Source organism: Nelusetta ayraudi, unplaced genomic scaffold, assembly GCF_046127955.1.
Source record: "Nelusetta ayraudi isolate G7.1 ecotype Tasmania unplaced genomic scaffold, CSIRO-AGI_Nayr_v1 ptg000074l, whole genome shotgun sequence".
In the NCBI taxonomy this organism is placed as follows: domain Eukaryota; kingdom Metazoa; phylum Chordata; class Actinopteri; order Tetraodontiformes; family Monacanthidae; genus Nelusetta; species Nelusetta ayraudi.
The window spans coordinates 566298-585294 of NW_027466124.1; the positions used below are offsets into that span (position 1 = coordinate 566298).

General features: G+C 47.2%; 2 protein-coding genes across 5 annotated transcripts; one reads left to right on the plus strand and one right to left on the minus strand.

Moving 5' to 3' along the window:
* Positions 1 to 789: 789 nt before the first annotated feature.
* glrx3 (glutaredoxin 3) lies at positions 790 to 2235 on the minus strand. The gene has a single exon (XM_076043335.1). It carries the CDS (start codon positions 2233 to 2235, stop codon positions 1255 to 1257), a length of 981 nt encoding a protein of 326 aa, XP_075899450.1. The 3' UTR covers positions 790 to 1254.
* Positions 2236 to 2277: 42 nt separating this feature from the next.
* Positions 2278 to 13540, plus strand: bag6 (BCL2 associated athanogene 6). 4 transcript variants are annotated; one of them, XM_076043332.1, is made up of 25 exons: positions 2278 to 2418; positions 4197 to 4284; positions 4406 to 4523; positions 4673 to 4887; positions 5194 to 5265; positions 5588 to 5710; positions 5808 to 6046; positions 6141 to 6273; positions 6399 to 6599; positions 6697 to 6910; positions 7144 to 7194; positions 7372 to 7718; positions 7793 to 7865; positions 7975 to 8318; positions 9204 to 9459; positions 9570 to 9739; positions 9854 to 9907; positions 10182 to 10290; positions 10391 to 10515; positions 10793 to 10927; positions 11395 to 11448; positions 11568 to 11792; positions 11892 to 11999; positions 12089 to 12235; positions 12738 to 13540. In XM_076043332.1, exons 2-25 carry the CDS (start codon positions 4204 to 4206, stop codon positions 12831 to 12833), a joined length of 3690 nt encoding a protein of 1229 aa, XP_075899447.1. In that variant the 5' UTR covers positions 2278 to 2418; positions 4197 to 4203; the 3' UTR covers positions 12834 to 13540. The 4 variants fall into 4 exon arrangements, with proteins under 4 accessions (XP_075899447.1, XP_075899448.1, XP_075899449.1 ...); XM_076043333.1 differs by lacking the exon at positions 2278 to 2418 and adding an exon at positions 3254 to 3356 and having other exon boundaries at positions 5194 to 5232; XM_076043334.1 differs by lacking the exon at positions 2278 to 2418 and adding an exon at positions 3255 to 3356 and having other exon boundaries at positions 6697 to 6778.
* Positions 13541 to 18997: the final 5457 nt, after the last annotated feature.

Genomic DNA, 18997 nt, shown 5'->3' on the forward strand with positions numbered 1-18997 from the left:
GACCGTGGTGTAGGCAGCGCCACGTTTCTGTAAAACCACTTCAGAATGAAAGAGTGTCTGTTATAAAGCCCCGTTATCTGGTGTTTCAACCTAAAATATATGTATGTGTAAAAGACTTCGAGACAATCAACCTACTTGTTGTGTTATTTTCTAATCTATTGCAAGCTTAAAGTACTAGAAAAGAAATTGGAATAGTTTTCCCTCCAAAATAATTTACTATTCATGTAGAAATGAGGAAATATAGAGAGAGAGGTTGGAAGAAGCACATTAGCAGTGTCTCTGCGGGCCACAGTCGTGCTTGGCTTGTCGTTGATTTACACCAACTTCCACTAGGAGGCGTCAATCGCCAGCTGTAACACGAGTATGTAATGTAACGTAATGGTCTTCACAAAATCTTTGTGGCATAACGTCTTTGAAAACAAATTTTCTAATGAAGAATTTTTTTTCTGCTGTGCTATGTAAACTTAGAGTCACTTGACCGACGCTCACGGATGTAAACTTTTTCCCTGAACACTGCTTTAATGAAATTAGAAATTATTTCACCAAACGTGAAAAGCATAGCTGTACTGTACTGTATTCCACCCATTTCAGGAGCATTGTTGACAATCAGCTAATTGATAAAAACAACAAAACACTGACACACTTTTTTTTATTATTTTTTTTATTGCTAGATACAGACCAGGGTTCTGTTAAGTGCCATTTCTAAATAAACATATTTAAACCATGAGTGTTTGCTATAGTAAAATATATTTTGTATGCGAAGAAGAGAGACTGAAGTAGCTGGGGACAGTGTCAAGTTTGAAGGCTGCACCAGGTGTACAACGGCTCCCAACCCATGAACCAGTGCTGAAGAGTGATGGATACCGGAAATACAGAGGTCAGACAGACATGCAGGTTGCCAGATGTTTGCGTATTTACCCAGAGACACACAGGCATTAATCAAATCAGGCATTCTGGTCAGACGGATTAATAATAAAAATAATAAATAAGCCCAATTGACAGTTTGCTCCAAATTAAATTATTATATTCTTCATTACATGTTGCAAATCCAACATTAAATTTTGTGATTCATTTTTGAGCTTCTTTGCACACAATTTGATGAAATGCTGTATTTTGACGCAGAGACGATTTCTGTCACATCCTGATCCTCTTGATTAATGTTGCTTCTCCCTGGTAGCTGCAGTGTGCATGTTTAGTAGTTTCCGGTTCCCAATCTGTGATGACAGGCCAAAAAAACCCAGAAAGAAACTGATCCTACGACTCTCCCTTCAGCACGGACACCAGATCCCCGCTCTCCTTCAGCTCCTTCATAATGTCCAGGCCCCCGATCAGGTCACCCTTGACATAGAGCTGCGGGTAGGTGGGCCAGTTGGAATAGGTCTTGAGGCCCTGACGCACCTCCTCGTCCTGCAGAATGTCGAAGGTGTCAAAATCCACCCCGGCGCCGTTCAGAATCTCCAGTGTCTGCTTGCTAAATCCACACCTGGCCGCCTCCTTGTTGCCCTTCATGAACAGCATGACGGGGCTCTGGTTGACCAGGGCCTTGAGGCGGTGCTCCATGGTCACGGCCTTCGGGCAGGTGTTGGCCAGCTCGCCGGACACGGCCAGCTCCTTCACGATGTCCAGTCCGCCCACCAGCTCCCCGTTGGCGTACAGCTGTGGGTACGTGGGCCAGTTGGAGTAGGCCTTCAGGCTCTGACGCACTTGCTCGTCGGACAGGATGTCAAAGGTGCTGAACTGGATGCTGTGCTCTTTGAGCAAGGCCACGATCTGCCGGCTGAAGCCGCAGCGGGGCTCCTGCGGGGAGCCCTTCATGAAGAGCATGCAAGGGGCCGCGTTGATGAGCTTCTTTAGCTGCTGGTTCAGGTCCATGGCGCCGCCTTCGCCGGCGGCTCCGCCGGGACTTCCGGCGACCGCCAGGCGCTGTACCTTCTTGGTCAGCTCCGGTACGTGAGCCCCATCGATGCGGTCCACCTTCTCTCCTCCTTTGAAGAAAAGGAAAGTGGGCACTGAGGCGATCTCATACTTCTCCGACACCTCGGGCACTGCTTCCGCCTCTAACTTGACGAACGTGGTGCTCGTGGGCTCCTTCGCCAGCTCGGCCATCGCTTCGTTCATCTGGGCGCACTGAGGCGCCCATTCCGCCTGGAAATGTACAACAGTGAGACATTTCCCAGCCTTGGCGAGGATCTCCTCGAACTGCCTCTGTGAAGTCACTTCCACGACATTCGCCATTTTTCTTTCGTCTGCGGCGCAGCGATTCCGGCAGCGGCTTGACGTCACTTCCTTGCAACCTGGTGGTGGTAGCCTCCAAGTTAGCTTCTAGGAGCTTCTACGAGGAAGTCGATTGCGTACCGTTTGATGATAAGAAACAGCTGCACACACTGGATACGTTGAAAGAATAGTGTGGATTTTCAGGTAACGGCTCGGCCACATGCCGGGATCTACTTGCAACCAAATACGATGTCGAATGTGATACGATTAGTGTCTCTAACATTTTGACTGTTTGCGTTAGCTTGCGCCGCCCCACCGGGGAACGCTTGCTCACCAACAGCTTCAGAACAAAGTCTGCTTCTCAACGTTAAGCCAAGCTAATCCTGTTAGCAAGCTAATACTCGGCTATGCTAGCAGCGGAGCGTTAATTGCGTTTACTGCTAGCCTTAGCAGGTCGTGTTGCTGTCTTGATGATGGCCAAGGCCGAAGTTATGAAGACCGGTTTTGTTTTAAACGACAGGCTGCAGTCCTATAACCTCAGCTCGTGAACGGCAGCATTGTTTCGGACGATGATTGTATTAGCATTGTTTCTCCTCATATGCGCGAAGTAGTTGGCGAACTTTACTTGACAACAGCATCATAGTGGTGATAACCTAAACGTTTGTTTATATTCAATTCTTCTGATATTCATACGTGACGCAGTTTGACGTAATCATTTTAAATGCGAATTTTGGAAATTTTACAAGTTCACCGTCGATTTTCTTCTCTCTCGCTTAATTGTCTTTAACAAACCACATGAATTTCGAAGATTAAGCAAAATTACGTTGTCTATTGGAATTGACGTTTAGCACCACATGCACTTTCCATTTCATTGACGTTAAAGGAAATTGTACAGTAATTTTTACTGTACAGTTTGTCTGCCGTCTACAAAAATATGCATACATTGCACACATACGCATCCATTATACACGTGTGATAATAGGGCTACAGTCGCTTGATATGCTTGTTAACTTATATCCAAAAGGTTTCTTAAGTTGTAAAAACGAGTTTTAGGGTTATTGAGTCCCATGTAACCCTTAAGCGTGCAACACCTTGGAGTCAGCACTGACAGTTGTACTTATGTTAATGGAGACGGGAAAAACGTGAGTTCTTACTCAATTGACCCTCATTAGACAACGTAACCTCAATTCACACCACAGCATAGCACTGTGGCCCAACAACTCATATGATGCCATGGTGTTGTGAGTTGGGCCACCTCTGACCACGGTTAAATACCAGGTTCTCCCTAAACCATTTCTTAGAGCGGAAGAAGCCTTTCATGTGGTAGGTGAAATGTCCAAGTAATCTAGATTGAAGTTCAGTCGCCTACAGCTCAGCACAGATACGGACATCTGAGAACCTGCACAGACCTTTGTCATCATATTTTATTTTATTGAATTGTTAATATTCTCATCATTGTATGAAAACCTGATAAATGTCTTGAATGTTGTAGTGCCAATATGATTCGTAAATACAAAAATGCTTAACAATAATAATAATGTGTCAGTGGTTTTTTTGCATTTGGTTTGTAGTGTGAAAAACATTTAATAAAAAATAAACCGTGATTTACATTGAGGCAATAATTTTGCTTCATATAAATTGACAATGAACCAGCCAACTCTGATTAGCATGCCAATGTTGCTTATTGGTTATTTTGTCATTGAACGTATTAATAATGTCCCCTAAAAATATTTTCTCTTCAATCATCACATGGTTGTCATCTGCGTGCGCATGAAGGTGCTAATTATTAACCGAAGCCACCGTCTCCACGGCTGGTTGGCTAAATTATCACACTAGGTGTAAACTCAGAGTATGTTGAATGTGATTTACAGGAGTACTGCTAGTTCTCTGCAGTAGTTTCAGTGCACTTGTTGATGTTGCTGGTCTGATTAATGTGATGTATTGTTCTGCCCCAAATTAAAACAAATTGTTCTTTATATCAGAAACACCATGGAGGAGCAAACTACAGACATTGAGGTGACAGTCAAGACATTAGATTCCCAAAGCAGAACCTACACTGTTAGATCTCAGGTAAGTTCATCTATTTGCAATGTAGAATGACTTGTTTTTTTTGTTTGTTTTTTTTTGTTCTTTTTTAAACTCCGTATTCCCTTTTGCAGTGGTCTCAAAAGTTATTTTCCCTTTTAATTAGTTGACAGTGAAAGAGTTCAAGGAGCATATTGCCTCTTCAGTGGGTATTCCTGTGGACAAACAAAGGCTGATCTACCAAGGCAGAGTCTTGCAGGACGAGAGGACCCTAGCAGACTACAGTAAGCAAAGCTTGAATTAGTAAACAAAAAGCAACACATGTATCTTCCATACAGTTCGCGTGAAGTAGTGACGCCTTCATTGCAACAATTTCTCCTTTTGTTCTGATGCAGAAGTGCACAGATATAACAAGGCTTGTTTTTTTGTTCAGATGTAGGTGGAAAGGTGATACACCTGGTGGAGAGGGCTCCTCCTCCACCATCCCAACCTGGGTCAGGTTCTGGAGGCACTGCAGCGGACAGCGGCCCCTCCTCGTCATCATCGGGCCCCTCGCAAGTACCTCCTCATGACCGCAACGCAAACAGCTACGTCATGCTGGGAACCTTCAATCTCCCAGTTAACATTATGGATCCTCAGCAGATACAGGTAGGGTTTCTCGTGACCCACTTGTTGACACGTATTCCAGTCTGTGAGCATTGTGCACTTGCACACCTGCCAACCTATATACATTTTGTGTAGCATGTACGCAATTTGATATTTTTCTCTAAGTGTATGTTACGGATGTTGCAGCCAAAAAAAAATTATTTTTTTTTCAATTATTATTATGATCTTTTTTTTTTTTTAAGTAATCAGTCCTGCAGGGCAGTTCTACTGGACTCCAGGATGAAAAGTGAAGGTCTTCAAAGGGATATATACTAAGACTTTTCTTCTTTATGTGCTGTAATCATGCAGATGTCAGTGCAGCAGATGATGGCCGGCATGGGAGAGAACGTAAGGAACGCTCGAGTCACAACCAGCACTGGGGTAAAATTCGAAGCCTGTATTCAATCCTGCATGGTATTATCTTATTAGTGTCTTGTTGTTGGAGCAGAAGGGTTAAGTTGGGCAACTGGTGATCTTGGAGAGGTTTCAAGAAGCCTCTCGGATCAGAGGTGAAACATCTTCAAGATCACAAGAACAAGTCCAGTTGCCCCAACTGAACCCTTTCCAAGTCCAGTTGCCCCAACTGAACCCTTTCCAATTCCAGTTGCCCTAACTGAACCCTTCTACTTTAAGAGGACATGGATGACCGAGAACCTTCACAGACATATCGTGTTGTCGCCTAATCTCAACATATGTTTTTCAGACCAATGGTTCCGTGAATGTGCACATCGATATGGACCAACCGGTGCAGAGTGAACCAAGGCTGAGGCTCGTGCTGGCTGAGAACCTGCTGAGGGACATCAACAACCTTATTCAAAGGATGGAGGTGAGAGTGCGGCAGATTGTCCTGGATGTGAAGGTGGAGTCAAAGCACAGCGTTACCTTTTAAACAATCACGTCGTCGTCCTGCGTCCCCGTTTCAGAGTCGGCCAGTCGATGCATCTTCGCAAACAGATTCAGCCACTGCTGCTGCTGCCGCTGCTGCTGCTGCCGCCGCCGCTGCTGCTGCTGCTGGGCCCCCTCCCCCTTCATCGTCATCCACCACCTCCACTCCCTCTCCCTCTGCTCAGCCCATGGACACCTCCCCACCTCCGACAACCCCTCCACCCCCGCCCACCTCTTCAGGACAGTCTGAGGGACCAGCACCACAACCTGCACCACAGTGAGGCTTCCTTCAGTACCGACTTTCTGTTCCGTTGTTGACCAAATGAAAACAGTTACCATGAATCAGAACTTTTATGTCCTCATCTACTCAGTCACCCCAGCCCAGCCGAGCTGGCAGAGATGTTGTCTGAACTGAGGAGGGTGGAGGAGAGACTGCAGCCGTTCATCCAGAGGGCTCACACCATCCTGGAGACGGCCACCACTTCAGAATACAACAATAATACAGTAGGACTTTGCACTGCTAAATAGAGAATGAGAAGTTGTTTTCTGAATTTAAAAATGAGATCTGAACAAAAATTGTCACTATCAAAGTTGTTTTGTCTGATTATGGACTGACTTCACTGCCACAGGAGAGAGAGGAGGACCAGCGCACCCTCGTCCTGACGTGGGAGGCTCTCCGTCTGCTTGGCAATGCAATCGTGGCCCTCAGTGACCTGAGGCTGAACCTCTTGAATCCCACGCCCCGCCACCTACACGTGGTCAGGCCCTTTTCCCACTACGCCACCCCGGTCACTCTGCCTGGAGCCGTGCACCACCACATCCCGGTGCAAGTCAGTCAAGCGTCCAGTCGGCTCCGTTGAATGTTCTGACTGCGCGTTTCCCCACAAGGCGACTGATTTGCGTGCTCTCCTCCTCATACACCTGCAGATGAACCTGGGTGCCACGGTGACTGCCAGCATGGAAGGACAGGCCCCGCCCACCCAGTCCGCCAGCCAGTCTGATCAGCCAGGTCAGGGACAGACCTACCCCCCACAGACTTCCCCGTCCAATCAGCAGCCTGGACAGGGACCGGCTGGGCCCCGGGTCATCAGGATCAGCCATCAGGCTGTCCCGGTGGTCATGATGCAGATGAACACAGACGGTGTGTTGTCCCTCCCCCGCCCGCCACTGATTGAAAGCTGTTTGTGTGCCGCTCAGTTGGTGACTTGCTGAGTGATTTGAAGAACAGAGATGTTGTGTCAAACCCCTCCCCCCTCCCCCTGGACTGTCATTAATACACTTACTTTTACAGCAAAGGTCAGTTGTGGACTACAACTACTAATAGTTCAGTGAGATTAAACCATCTTTGTTGTCGTCTTTGTATATTCTGCGCAGGCCCAGGTGCAAACCCTGCTGCAGCTGGACAGCCGATGCCTGGACAACCAGGTGAAAAAAATAACACTGGAAAATCCTTTTATGCAACATCTGGTTATGCAAAAACCCAGAAGTTCAGCTGCGTTCCTTTTTTTTTTTAACAACAGTGCTATAGTTGAATTATCTGTGACTGACATTCGCCGAAATGGTGTGAGTCGTTAATGATTGGTCGCTGTCTGTCTCCACCAGGTGCCCTCCCTCCCGACTTCATGCGGAATCTCATGCAGCAGATCAGCCAGTACGCTGCTGCCGTCGCCACCAGCGCTGCCACCGCCACCGGGCCGCCGGTGCCGCCACAGCCCACCCCTCCTGGCCCCAGCTCCACGGCCAACTCCTCCGCCACCACCACTGGTCCCAACACGCCCACCACCACCCCGACGGCTCCGCCGCCGCCTCCTCACGGCGGCCCGCAGCCCCAGGCCAGGGTCGTCTTCACCAGGCCCTCCTTTCAGCCCAACATGCCCCCCCCAGCCTTCGGCCCCCGGGGGACCACCATCAACGTGCGGGCGGCCATGCCAGGCCAGCAGCCCGGCCAGGTGGGAGTCCTGCTGGTTTTCCTCTCCGTCAACACTGGCAAACACGGCTGATTTCAATCCATATTTTTCCACAGGCATTCAACCCTGCTGCCCTCAACCAGATGATCAGCGGGTTGGTCGGACAGCTTCTGCTCCCAGGACAAATGGGTACGCGTGTTCTGACCTTCCAGTCATCTGCTATCAAACTGGGCTCACCAGAGCTGTGGGTCGCGCGTCAATGTCACCTCGCACTCAACCGTTCCCTCTCTTGTGACAGCTGGCCAGCCAGCCACATCCTCGTCCTCATCCTCGTCCACACCCACCACCTCCACCTCCACCTCTTCCTTTACCTCCCCCTCCCAAACCTCCTCGTCCTCCTTTTCCTTCTCCACCTCGGGTCCAACGCCGCCCACGGCTAATGCTGGTAACCAAGGGCAGCCAGAGGGCAACCCCGGTGAGGCCCAGCCGCAGGAGATGCCCCCGGATCTCGGACAGCTCCTGGGATCTCTCTTCGGGGTGGCTGGCGGCGCTGCCGTTGGCCCTGGAGGGGCTCCGACCATCACCGTCACCACATCCGGCGTCCCATCCTTCATCCAGGGAGTGAGCGAGTTCATGCAGCAGGCGAGTGTTTTGAATCTGCATTAGTTGCGACCCCTCTAAATTTTCATAGATTTTCTCTTAACTTTTAACCTGTTTTACCTTTGTAGGCAATGGCAGCTTAACATCACAGTTTATCTAGAACCTTTAAGGCTGCGTTCAGACTCAAATCCGGGCTTTTTTTTTTCAGGGTTGACTGTCCACACTGTTTTTAGCAAGTGTCCAAATGGGACCTGGCTCTGTTCAGACTGTGCCACATTATTGACCGAGCTGACACGTCGCTGTTGCAACGACGTCGGGAGTGGAGGCGTCGTCCAGCATAGCGTGTAGTGTGTGACGTCATATCATTGCGACAGCGGCACGTGTTGCCATGCATGGCCTGGAGCTTGGCTTGAATGGACCTACAGTATCTCCCCACACACTGATGAGCCAATGAGGTTCCTCCTCTGTCCAGGCACTGCTGTTTTCTACTTCTTCTGTCTGCTCCATTACGTTACAGCTCCGCACCTGGAATGGCGCCCTCTGGTCTGGCGCATTGGGTTTTGCGTTGCGTAGAGTGACAGACGGTCAAAACCCATCAGTGTGTTTGGAGCTGTTCACACTCAGACGCATCTGTCCAAATGCCATTTGAAACTCCCTCCCAAATGTGGTTTCAATCCGTCTTACATAAATCGGATTTCATGCGATTTGTGACGGTTCAGGCTACAAAAGAGCCATCTGGTTTAAATCAGAATGGGCTAAAATTTTGATTTTGGCTGGCAGTCTGAACAAGGCCTAAGAATATTTTTATTTGGCTCAACTCATATTGACATAAATAAATGTAACTGCGCAGTGAAATGAATTTACACAATAATCTATCTTCATACGACCAAGACCTCAAAATAATGTGAACAGTCCTTGTCTCCTCAGGCCTCTCAGCCCATCTTCTCTCCACCTCCACCTGCCGCTGGCGCCACCCGGGCTCCGGGGCCCAACGCCGCCCCCAACCCACCAGGTGCGGCCGAGGCCCTCAACCCAGAACTGTTCACTGGAATCGTCCGCGGTGTCCTCAACACCATGATGGGCTCCTTGGGCCAGGCCCAGAACGACACCGAGAGCATCGCCCAGTTCATGCAGAGGCTGTCCCAGGCAACAAACATTTTCATCAGCCCAGAGGACCCCACCGGTAACTTTCTCTGTCACTGCATCGGCTGCATTTAAAAGTCCAGAATGTTAATTCATTATGTGAAATGTCAGCAGTTGAGATTTTTTGTGCGCCTCTACGGTGACCCTCAGGGTTTTTCGGGGAGCTGCTGATGTTGGTGTGCCAGACATTCACCATGTCAGACCTGGTGATGCTGCTTCATGGCCAACACCAGCCGCTGACCCGCATCCAGCCACAGCTCTCCCAGTTCTTCACCCAGAACTACCTGAATGGCAGAGAGCCCACTGATGAAAACATTGCTGTCAGTACCACTGATCTGTCAGTTGTTCGGATTAAACGTCTCTTGTGTTTTTGTGGTCTTGTGCCTAAATGCTATTTTTTCCCCCTTGCGTTTTCTTTACCTGATGTCCTGCAGACTGCAGCTGCCAGTCTCGTCAACGAACTGGAGGAGTACATCACCGAGAGCTTTGTGAGTTTCTGTTTCCACTCTCTTCCCAGCTGCACAATGACACAGCAGTTTAGAATCTGTAGTAGTCGTCACGTGTAGAGATCTGGTCTCCCCTCGCATCAGTTCATTCTTGCTTGTTTTTTGAGTCTTGAAACACTTGATATCGTTGTTAAAGTAGCTGTCCTGGTGTCATTTCAATTTATTTAGTCAACTCTCCATGTTTGTTGTTCCTGTAAGATGTGGCTGCATGGTTTGTTAGTGTATTAAATGGTGCCTCATTATTCCATCCGCACAGAGGGAGTCTTCGGTCACGGTGTTGGAGGGTGTGGATGCCACTCAGACCAACATGTCGTTCTTCAGGCAGCAGCTGCAGCGCATTGCCACGCACATTCTGCGCTGCCATGGTAACCTTTGAAAAAACACGGTCTTAATCACAGGAGCGTCTCTGTTTGTTACCGTTCCTGTGAGGTTTGTGGTGTTGACGCTTCCGTGTTCATGTTCCAGATGAGTCATTCGGACCGGTGCTGCTCCAGATGTGCAACCAGGCTCTGTTCGAGTGCCTCGCTCTCAACCTGCATTGTCTGAGAGGAGACCAGCGAGCCCTCACTGCAGTCATCAACCATCGTATAGTCAGTATACACGAGCTTGGTTGTTGTATTGGCATCACAAATGTGCTAAATTAGTCATCCCTACATTTGTCACATCCCATCATTTAACTTCCCTCTTTGCTTCTGTGTGATCGCTGGTAGGGTTCTGATTCGTTTAACTCATGCTGACATTCCTGATCAATCAATAGGAAAATTTAAATATTTCATTAGAGGACAATCTCACAACAGAAGCCCAAACACTGCAGCCCCAGAAGTTGGTGTCACCCCTCTCACTGATCACTGTGTGTTGTGCTTTCAGCGGAGGATGTCCAGTGACATCAGTCCCAGCCTGGTCAACTGGATGACGAGCATGATGACGATGAGGCTGCAGGTCATTCTGGAGCACATCCCCATCACACAGTCCCAGATCCAGAACTACATTGTTCACACACAGGTAAATAAAGTTGCGATGCCCTGCTTCTGGAATGACCAGTTTTATATTTGAGTTAAGTTCATGCAACTTCCTCCCAGGAGATGGATGCAGACACACTCGCTGGCACTTTCACTTTGCGTCTTTTTGTATGATGATGGCCGGGCCTGGGACCTTTCTGTGTGCATGTTCTCCCTGTGTCTGCATGGGTTCTCCCCGGGTTCTCCGGTGTGAATGGTTGTCTGTGTCTATGTGGCCCTGCGATGAACTGGCGACTTGTCCAGGGTGTCACCCTGCCTTCGCCCTAAGACAGCTGGGATAGACTCCAGCAGACCCCCGTGACCCTGAATAGGAATAAGCGGGTATAGAAGATGAATGAATGAATGATGATGCTGAAGAAACCTGCTTTCAAAAAGGCTCTCGCAGATCCTTTTACTTTGGAGGGCGAGGCCAAAAAAGGCTAATGAATATTGAATGACACTATTTCACAGAGAGATCAGTCCGCAGCAGGCACACAAGAGCCTGAGGGAGCACAAGGTCCGTCGGTAAGTGTGCGGAGTCTTTATTGCCCCTTTTCACATCAACCAAGTGTGACGCTTGAGGCGCCGCCGCCACCGCCGCTTCCCGGCTCTCTCACTCACGCCGCCATCGTCTTCCCCCGCAGAACGGCGACACCCTCTCACCTGCCGCGGCCACCACGGCAGAGGAGGCCATGTCGGTGTCACACGACACCAGGGGGTCATCGCGGGAAGCGAGAGTGTTGCCGGGAGACCTGGGAGCGTCAGGCGGCGCCGCACCACTAGGCGGCGACATGGCGGCCGCAGGTGCCGAGGGGGGAAGCGAGGAGTCTGCCAGAGAGTCGGAGGCCTGGGCGGCTGCCGTGCCTCCGGTGAGAACCTTCAGTCGTCCATTCCATGATGTATAGCATCTAAAAACACACCGTCACAAATATCAACCTGCATCCTTGACGCCGCCTGTGCTGCTGCAGGAGTGGGTGCCCATCATCAGGTGTGACATGATGACCCAGAGGAAGATGAAGGCACAGCCTCCCTTGTCCGACGCCTATTTACATGGAATGCCAGCAAAGCGCAGGAAGGTAAGCGGATCGGTTGCAGACTCACGCGCAAGCGTCACTTTTTGTCATCAATTCCCTAACGGTCTGTCGGTCCCTCTGTCTGTCTGCAGACGGGGCTGAGCGGCGGAAGCCTGCTGTCACTCTCTGATGCAGTGAGTCAAGCAGCCAGAACGGCAGGAGTGAAGCCCATCACGTCGGCTGAACAGCTGCAGGACGATCTGGAGAGCCAAGAGCTGAAGGAGGCCTACTCAGAGCAGGTGACTGCATGTCCAGTGGGAGGAAGACGCTTGCAGCACAGTCCTGCAAATGAATGACAACAACTACAATTCTTTGTTTTTATAATCTGTTGAAAAGTGGAAGCAAGCACACTTTATCTACTATATTTCTGTTTGCCCCTGAACTTTATTTTTTTAACTGCATGAGTTACATTACATTTATTTCTATCAGTTTATTCTGTGAAACATCTGCTTCCTCCGCAGTTGCCATGTTATAAAGTGGAAGTCTGATTACTTGACTGAGCTTTGAAAGAAAAAAAAAAAACCACTAGATTTAGCCGTCGTCGTGATAGAAAATGCTGACTCAAATTTATTTTGAAAATAGTCTTTATTGAAATAGAGCCACATCTGAAATACTTAACCTTATCTTTGAACAACCCCTGGTCTGATTTGTGAAATTATTTCTGACTACTAGTGCTTCTCTCTCACTTCCCTGTCTACCACTTTACACTAATGCGAGGACAAAAATGTTCTTCCCCCTCAGGTCAAAGCCGACATCAAGAAACGTGTGAGGGAAGACTCGGACTTCAACTCTCAACTCTTCCCCAACACGCACAGAGCCTTCTCACCAGACTCGTAATCCAGTTACAGGGACCTCCGAGGCCCCCCCAGACCCCGACCCCCACATGTATGCCTCAATTCGACCTCCACTCATTGCAGCTTGGCCCCTCCCCCAAAACAATCTGTCCACGTTGTGTGAACATCAGACGCTCTGTTGACTAATGCTAATGTGACTACTTCCCCCGTGCCTATTTATTTCTGTGTTTATTTTGATCAATGTGTCCGAGTAGATGTGTATGTCTGTACCTCCCCCCTCCCCTCTTGCCCCCATGTTGCTTTGTTAATATGAAGCCTGGATTCTCATCTTTTAGAGTTCCTCTTTATACTCAAGCACAAGAGTATACTTTCATGTAAAAACATGCCGTTTACTACATGAATGTACAGTATGCTTAATAAAACTCTTGATTCACAGTAATGAGAGTGCTCTTGAGAATAGAATCTTGTCATAATTGTATTAAAGGCCAATTTATGCAAAGCTAATTTCCATAACAATTGCTTGAAAAGGGGACTTTAAATGAATAAGTTGTTATTGCTACATATGTCCACTAGAGAGCATTCACGAGGGCACACACGACTCTCTCAAGCCAGAGCTCAAGAGTTCTGAGTTCATGGAACGGGTTACATCAGTGGTGGACCGTCAGGGCCAGCTAGGCTCTCTCTGCTGGCCTAACCATACTTAAGAGAAGTACATTTTCCTGAAAATATGATAATAAAGTGATTCTCCACCGGCGCTTCCATTGTCATTGCCAATCAAGGTAGAGTTTTTATGCAATCATATTTCAGCTAGCTTGTGTTGTCAGGTCCTATGAAATCAGCAGTCGACATAGCAGGCTGATGTGCACTGTAAGTGAACCAACCTCAGTTGCGATAGCCAATCAGATGTTGAGTCACCGCTGCTAAGGCCAGCTAGCTTACACTGAACTTCACACCCAAGGATACTGTGATTGGGTGAGCCTTGAGAACCTCTACGACTGAACTCAACCCGGAGATCCGGTTGCCACCACTTCAAACCCACGATGGCTGAAGGACAGGGCCGGCCCAAGCCTCCCTGGGGCCCTAAGCAAAATTTGATTTTGGGCCCCTCTATTTCAGCCAATATTGATTGTTGATCATTCACACACCTACAATGAGTTCAATGCAGCTCTGGCAGTGGTGTTTACATCCTATTGACGGCCTGACATGTCTTTACACATGTATGTATTGCACATTGAAATTATGCTGTTGCTGTATCTCCAAAGGTAAAATAATCAGAAACATAAGTAATACCAATGCAAACCTAATACAAATAATTTCAATTAATGCATCATGGAGGGTGGGGGGGTCACTTGTATATGCACTAACTGTGGTTTTTATTGTGTCTTTTTATGGTAATTTTCACGCGCCGGAGATCCTGGGAGATGCTGCAAGCAAAACGTCTGCGTTCCACACACACACATACACACACACACAACCAATTTTAAACCATGAGTTTTCTGTGCAATGATAAGCATACATGCACATGGGAACATGACCCATTTCATCCTCTTTCTTTCCTTCTTTCTTTCTTTCTTCCTTCATCACTGGACCAGAAATATATTTCTGAATTGATGTTTTCCTATTTTATAGTAGGTGGATCTTTTTGACTTGGTCGTTTTAAAAGTAGCTTGCATGTTGAAAAAGTGTGAGCACCCCTGATCTATGCCCTTTTCCAAGTTCCACAAGCACTTTCACTGTCATCTGCCTGATTACACCCATGCCATTTTCAGAAAAAAAAATTTGCAAACCCTCTATATTATATTACCATTTTCAGAAATTAATTTAACTAGGTCTGTTTTATAAAAGGTAAAGTCAGCCTCAAATTCTGGCAATAAATTGGAGACTAAAGTCCTCTGGAATCCCAACGTTCTCCCCTAAAACTATTTGCAGCTCCTCCTCAGTGGCTTTGTTTCCTTGTGGTCAGAGTCAGACGGACCACGGCCTTGCCTTTATCTCTGATAGCCTGGTCAAAAACTGGAGATTTAATGTTAATTGCATCACAGGCAGAAGCATTGATGACACATGCAGACTGCATGTGCGTTACCCTTTTTATGATAATTTTATTATATTTGAGTGATTTGTTCACCCCAGTTGGAAGGATAACTGGAGTTGAGATGTCCTTGAAACTGGCAATTACAAATGCATGATTGTGTTTTTTTTGCAGGTTTTTGTAAAATTTGCTTCTTTTCTATATTGAGCTGCCAATCAATGCACTTTGTTTTTCCCACTCATGCCGGTCAGTGTGTGTGATGAATATCACAAGATTTCTTGTGACAATATTGGGTTGCAACTTCAGAAAAAACTTGCAAACAGCATGAAATGCTCCAAATGAATGTTAACACAAGCTAAAAATGATACTGGATGAAACCCTTGAGCCATGGAGTCGCCTTCTGTTGCCAGAACTGTTAACATTGTTGTGTTTCCAAGGTCAACCACTTATCAGTAGGCAATGTGATACAAGTAGCAGCTTCAAAGAGAACTCGAGAGTAGCTTGCTGTGGTGGCAAAAATGAAGATCTGCAAGAGGAATCCAGGGTCTGCTGAGAGTTTTATTATGGAGCTCCGGACACGCACCCAAGGCAGGCTCGGTGTGTGTGTGTAGGAGAAAGGAATAGTCAGGTTTTAAGGACGTTTGGTCAAAAAGGGGAGGGAGAAGAGGAACAAAGGTGGTCTGATACAGGAAGGGCAACTGGTAGAACAAAGGCTCGGGTGGGGCGGCAGTCATGCCACAAGAGATGGCCCAGTGCACAGCGGGGAAGCACTACTGGAAACCAGATGCATGAAGAAAAGAGGTGTGAAGTCGACGCAGACAGGGCAATTACATATGTGGAGCCTTCACAGCCAGGGGTAAGGCAGAAACCGCCTTACCCCAATCTCAATATTGAGGGCGATTGAGCCAGAACTTGACGTTCTGAGAATTGGGACAGCACTTCGCGGGAGCGCGCATTTTTGAGATTGAGGGTTAAGGGAGGAATTGGAATTCACCCTTTCCTCTAAGACTCGGCCAGGGGAATTTCTTTTCTTATCTTTTCTTTTTTTTAAAATTGGTTTTTGTCGACGTCTCGAGATTAAAAACAATGCCAGTAACACCTTTATATTGATAGTGGACAGGGCCGGCCCAAGCCTCCCTGGGGCCCTAAGCAAAATTTGATTTTGGGCCCCTCTATTTCAGCCAATATTGATTGTTGATCATTCATACACCTACAATGAGTTCAATGCATTTCTGGCAGTGTTGTTTACATCCTATTGACGGCCTGACATGTCTTTACACATGTATGTATTGTACATTGAAATTATGCTGTTGCTGTATCTCCAAAGGTAAAATAATCAGAAACAAAAGTAATACCAATGCAAACTTAATTCAAATAATTTCAATTAATGCATCATGGATCACGTCCAGGGTGCCACAAATGGTTTTCAATCTCAAAGGGTAGCACATCCAGCTACAAGAGTGTCCTGGGGTTGATTTACACAACATTCCAAGTGATAAAGCACAAAGTGAGGTATATCATCTAATCAGCAGCTGCACTCTGTTGAAAGTGTGTTTTTGTACAATAATATATCTTTGATCATATAGAAATAATCATTTATACATGAGAAAAAACACTGGACGCGGAAGCGCCGAGCGCTTCAGTTCGGCGGCCATGTTAATCAATGTAGTGCTTCACACCAGACGCGAACGGGTGCGCGGCTTGTGCCATTAATTTCAATGGAGGCGCCGACGAAATTCGCGAGCTAGGCTCGAACTGGTTCACACCAGACGCGAACTGCGGTCAAGCCAGCCAACAGTTCGGCAAAAGCGTTCGAGCGAGCAGACACTCGCTTTCTGCTTGCTTTGTGTACACCAAGTATTACAGTAACTGCTAACGTCGACAGTCGACAAGCGCTTCTGCTCAGCTGCAGTCTTTTTTTCACTCCCACTTGAGCTTCTTCTTTAAAAAAAAAAAAAAGAAAGAAAAGAAAAATCATTTTCAACATCGCCCGCCCCGTCCCGTCCCGTAGCCAGCTCACTTTCGTAGGTGTGTGTGTGTGTGTGTGTGAGTGTGTGAGTGAGTGAATAGAAACACACTCCGGTGTCCATCTTAAGACCTCTTTCATAATGATCACTGACCGGCATCTCCAGGATCAAACAGACGTATTTTGATCAAGTCTTCCTCTGTGTGTGTGTGTGTGTATTTGTTTAATCTCTCTCGCACTCTGATTACTGACAAATATAACATACAAATATGATCGAATTTGTCATTCGGTTTTTATTTTGAAAATTCACCGGATTTTCTCGTTTTTTTTGAGCGACTTCCTGTACTATTGACGAGGATCGCTCACAAAATGGAGCAGACGCCGAAACGACAAATGCATGGCGCGAGCCGCGCGCCTGTTCGCGTCTAGTGTGAACCACCACATTGATTAACGTGGGCGCCGAATGGAAGCGCTCGGCGCTTCGCTTCCACGTCCAGTGAACTGACGTTAAATGCATGGCGCGATCCGCGAGGGGAGTTGGCGGGGCTTTTGTTTGTTGTCAGGCTTATTTGTTGCCATGGTGAATCGTAGTATCGACAATGTCTTTTTAACTCTAGGTGTGAAACTATTAAGAGTTGATTTAATTAACTCAAATCTGCTCTCATATGTTCTGAAACTGAAAACTGAAGAGTTCTCGATATCCGTCCGGATCAACTCAGAGTTCAGAGTTGAACTCAGAGTTTGTTGAACCTAGTTTGTGAAATGAACCTCTGTTAACATTAGCTAACTAAACCTCAACATCTCAATTGCAACGTTCACAAACAGCAACATCAGACATATTGTGTGTAGGAGAAAGGAATAGTCAGGTTTTAAGGACGTTTGGTCAAAAAGGGGAGGGAGAAGAGGAACAAAGGTGGTCTGATACAGGAAGGGCAACTGGTAGAACAAAGGCTCGGGTGGGGCGGCAGTCATGCCACAAGAGATGGCCCAGTGCACAGCGGGGAAGCACTACTGGAAACCAGATGCATGAAGAAAAGAGGTGTGAAGTCGACGCAGACAGGGCAATTACATATGTGGAGCCTTCACAGCCAAGGGTAAGGCAGAAACCGCCATCACACTCGCTTTTTTCATCGCCATTTTTCGAAGATGTCTTGGCGAAAATACGCAATGCCTTCTGGGTAGCCTTTACTCCCAAGGGTGGTGCCGGAAAATCTCAATATTGAGGGCGATTCAGCCAGAACTTGACGTTCTGAGAATTGGGACAGCACTTCGCGGGAGCGCGCTTTTTTGAGACTGAGGGTTAAGGGAGGAATTGGAATTCACCCTTTCCTCTAAGACTCGGCCAGGGGAATTTCTTTTCTTTTCTTAAAAAAATTGGTTTTTGTCGACGTTTCGAGATTAAAAACAATGCCTTCCGCTGAATATTTGAAGCAGTTCGTCAGCGACAAACTCGCAGCTGTGGCTGAGGAAATATCTGCAGTTTTTCTCACATCGATCGTCGAGTATGAAGAGGAGCTGGAACGTTTGCGCAAATTGTTAGATGCGGCCTGGAAGCCAGTCGTGAAGTTACCCCGGACAGGTCAGTAACACCTTTATATTGATAGTGGACAGGGCCGGCCCAAGCCTCCCTGGGGCCCTAAGCAAAATTTGATTTTGGGCCCCTCTATTTCAGCCAATATTGATTGTTGATCATTCACACACCTACAATGAGTTCAATGCATTTCTGGCAGTGTTGTTTACATCCTATTGACGGCCTGACATGTCTTTACACATGTATGTATTGCACGTTGAAATTATGCTGTTGCTGTATCTCCAAAGGTAAAATAATCAGAAACAAAAGTAATACCAATGCAAACTTAATTCAAATAATTTCAATTAATGCATCATGGATCACGTCCAGGGTGCCACAAATGGTTTTCAATCTCAAAGGGGAGCACATCCAGCTACAAGAGTGTCCTGGGGTTGATTTACACAACATTCCAAGTGATAAAGCACAAAGTGAGGTATATCATCTAGCAGCAGAGTGCATCAGCAGCTGCACTCTGTTGAAAGTGTGTTTTTGTACAATAATATATCTTTGATCATATAGAAATAATCATTTATACATGAGAAAACACACTGGACGCGGAAGCGCCGAGCGCTTCAGTTCGGCGGCCATGTTAATCAATGTAGTGCTTCACACCAGACGCGAACGGGCGCGCGGCTTGTGCCA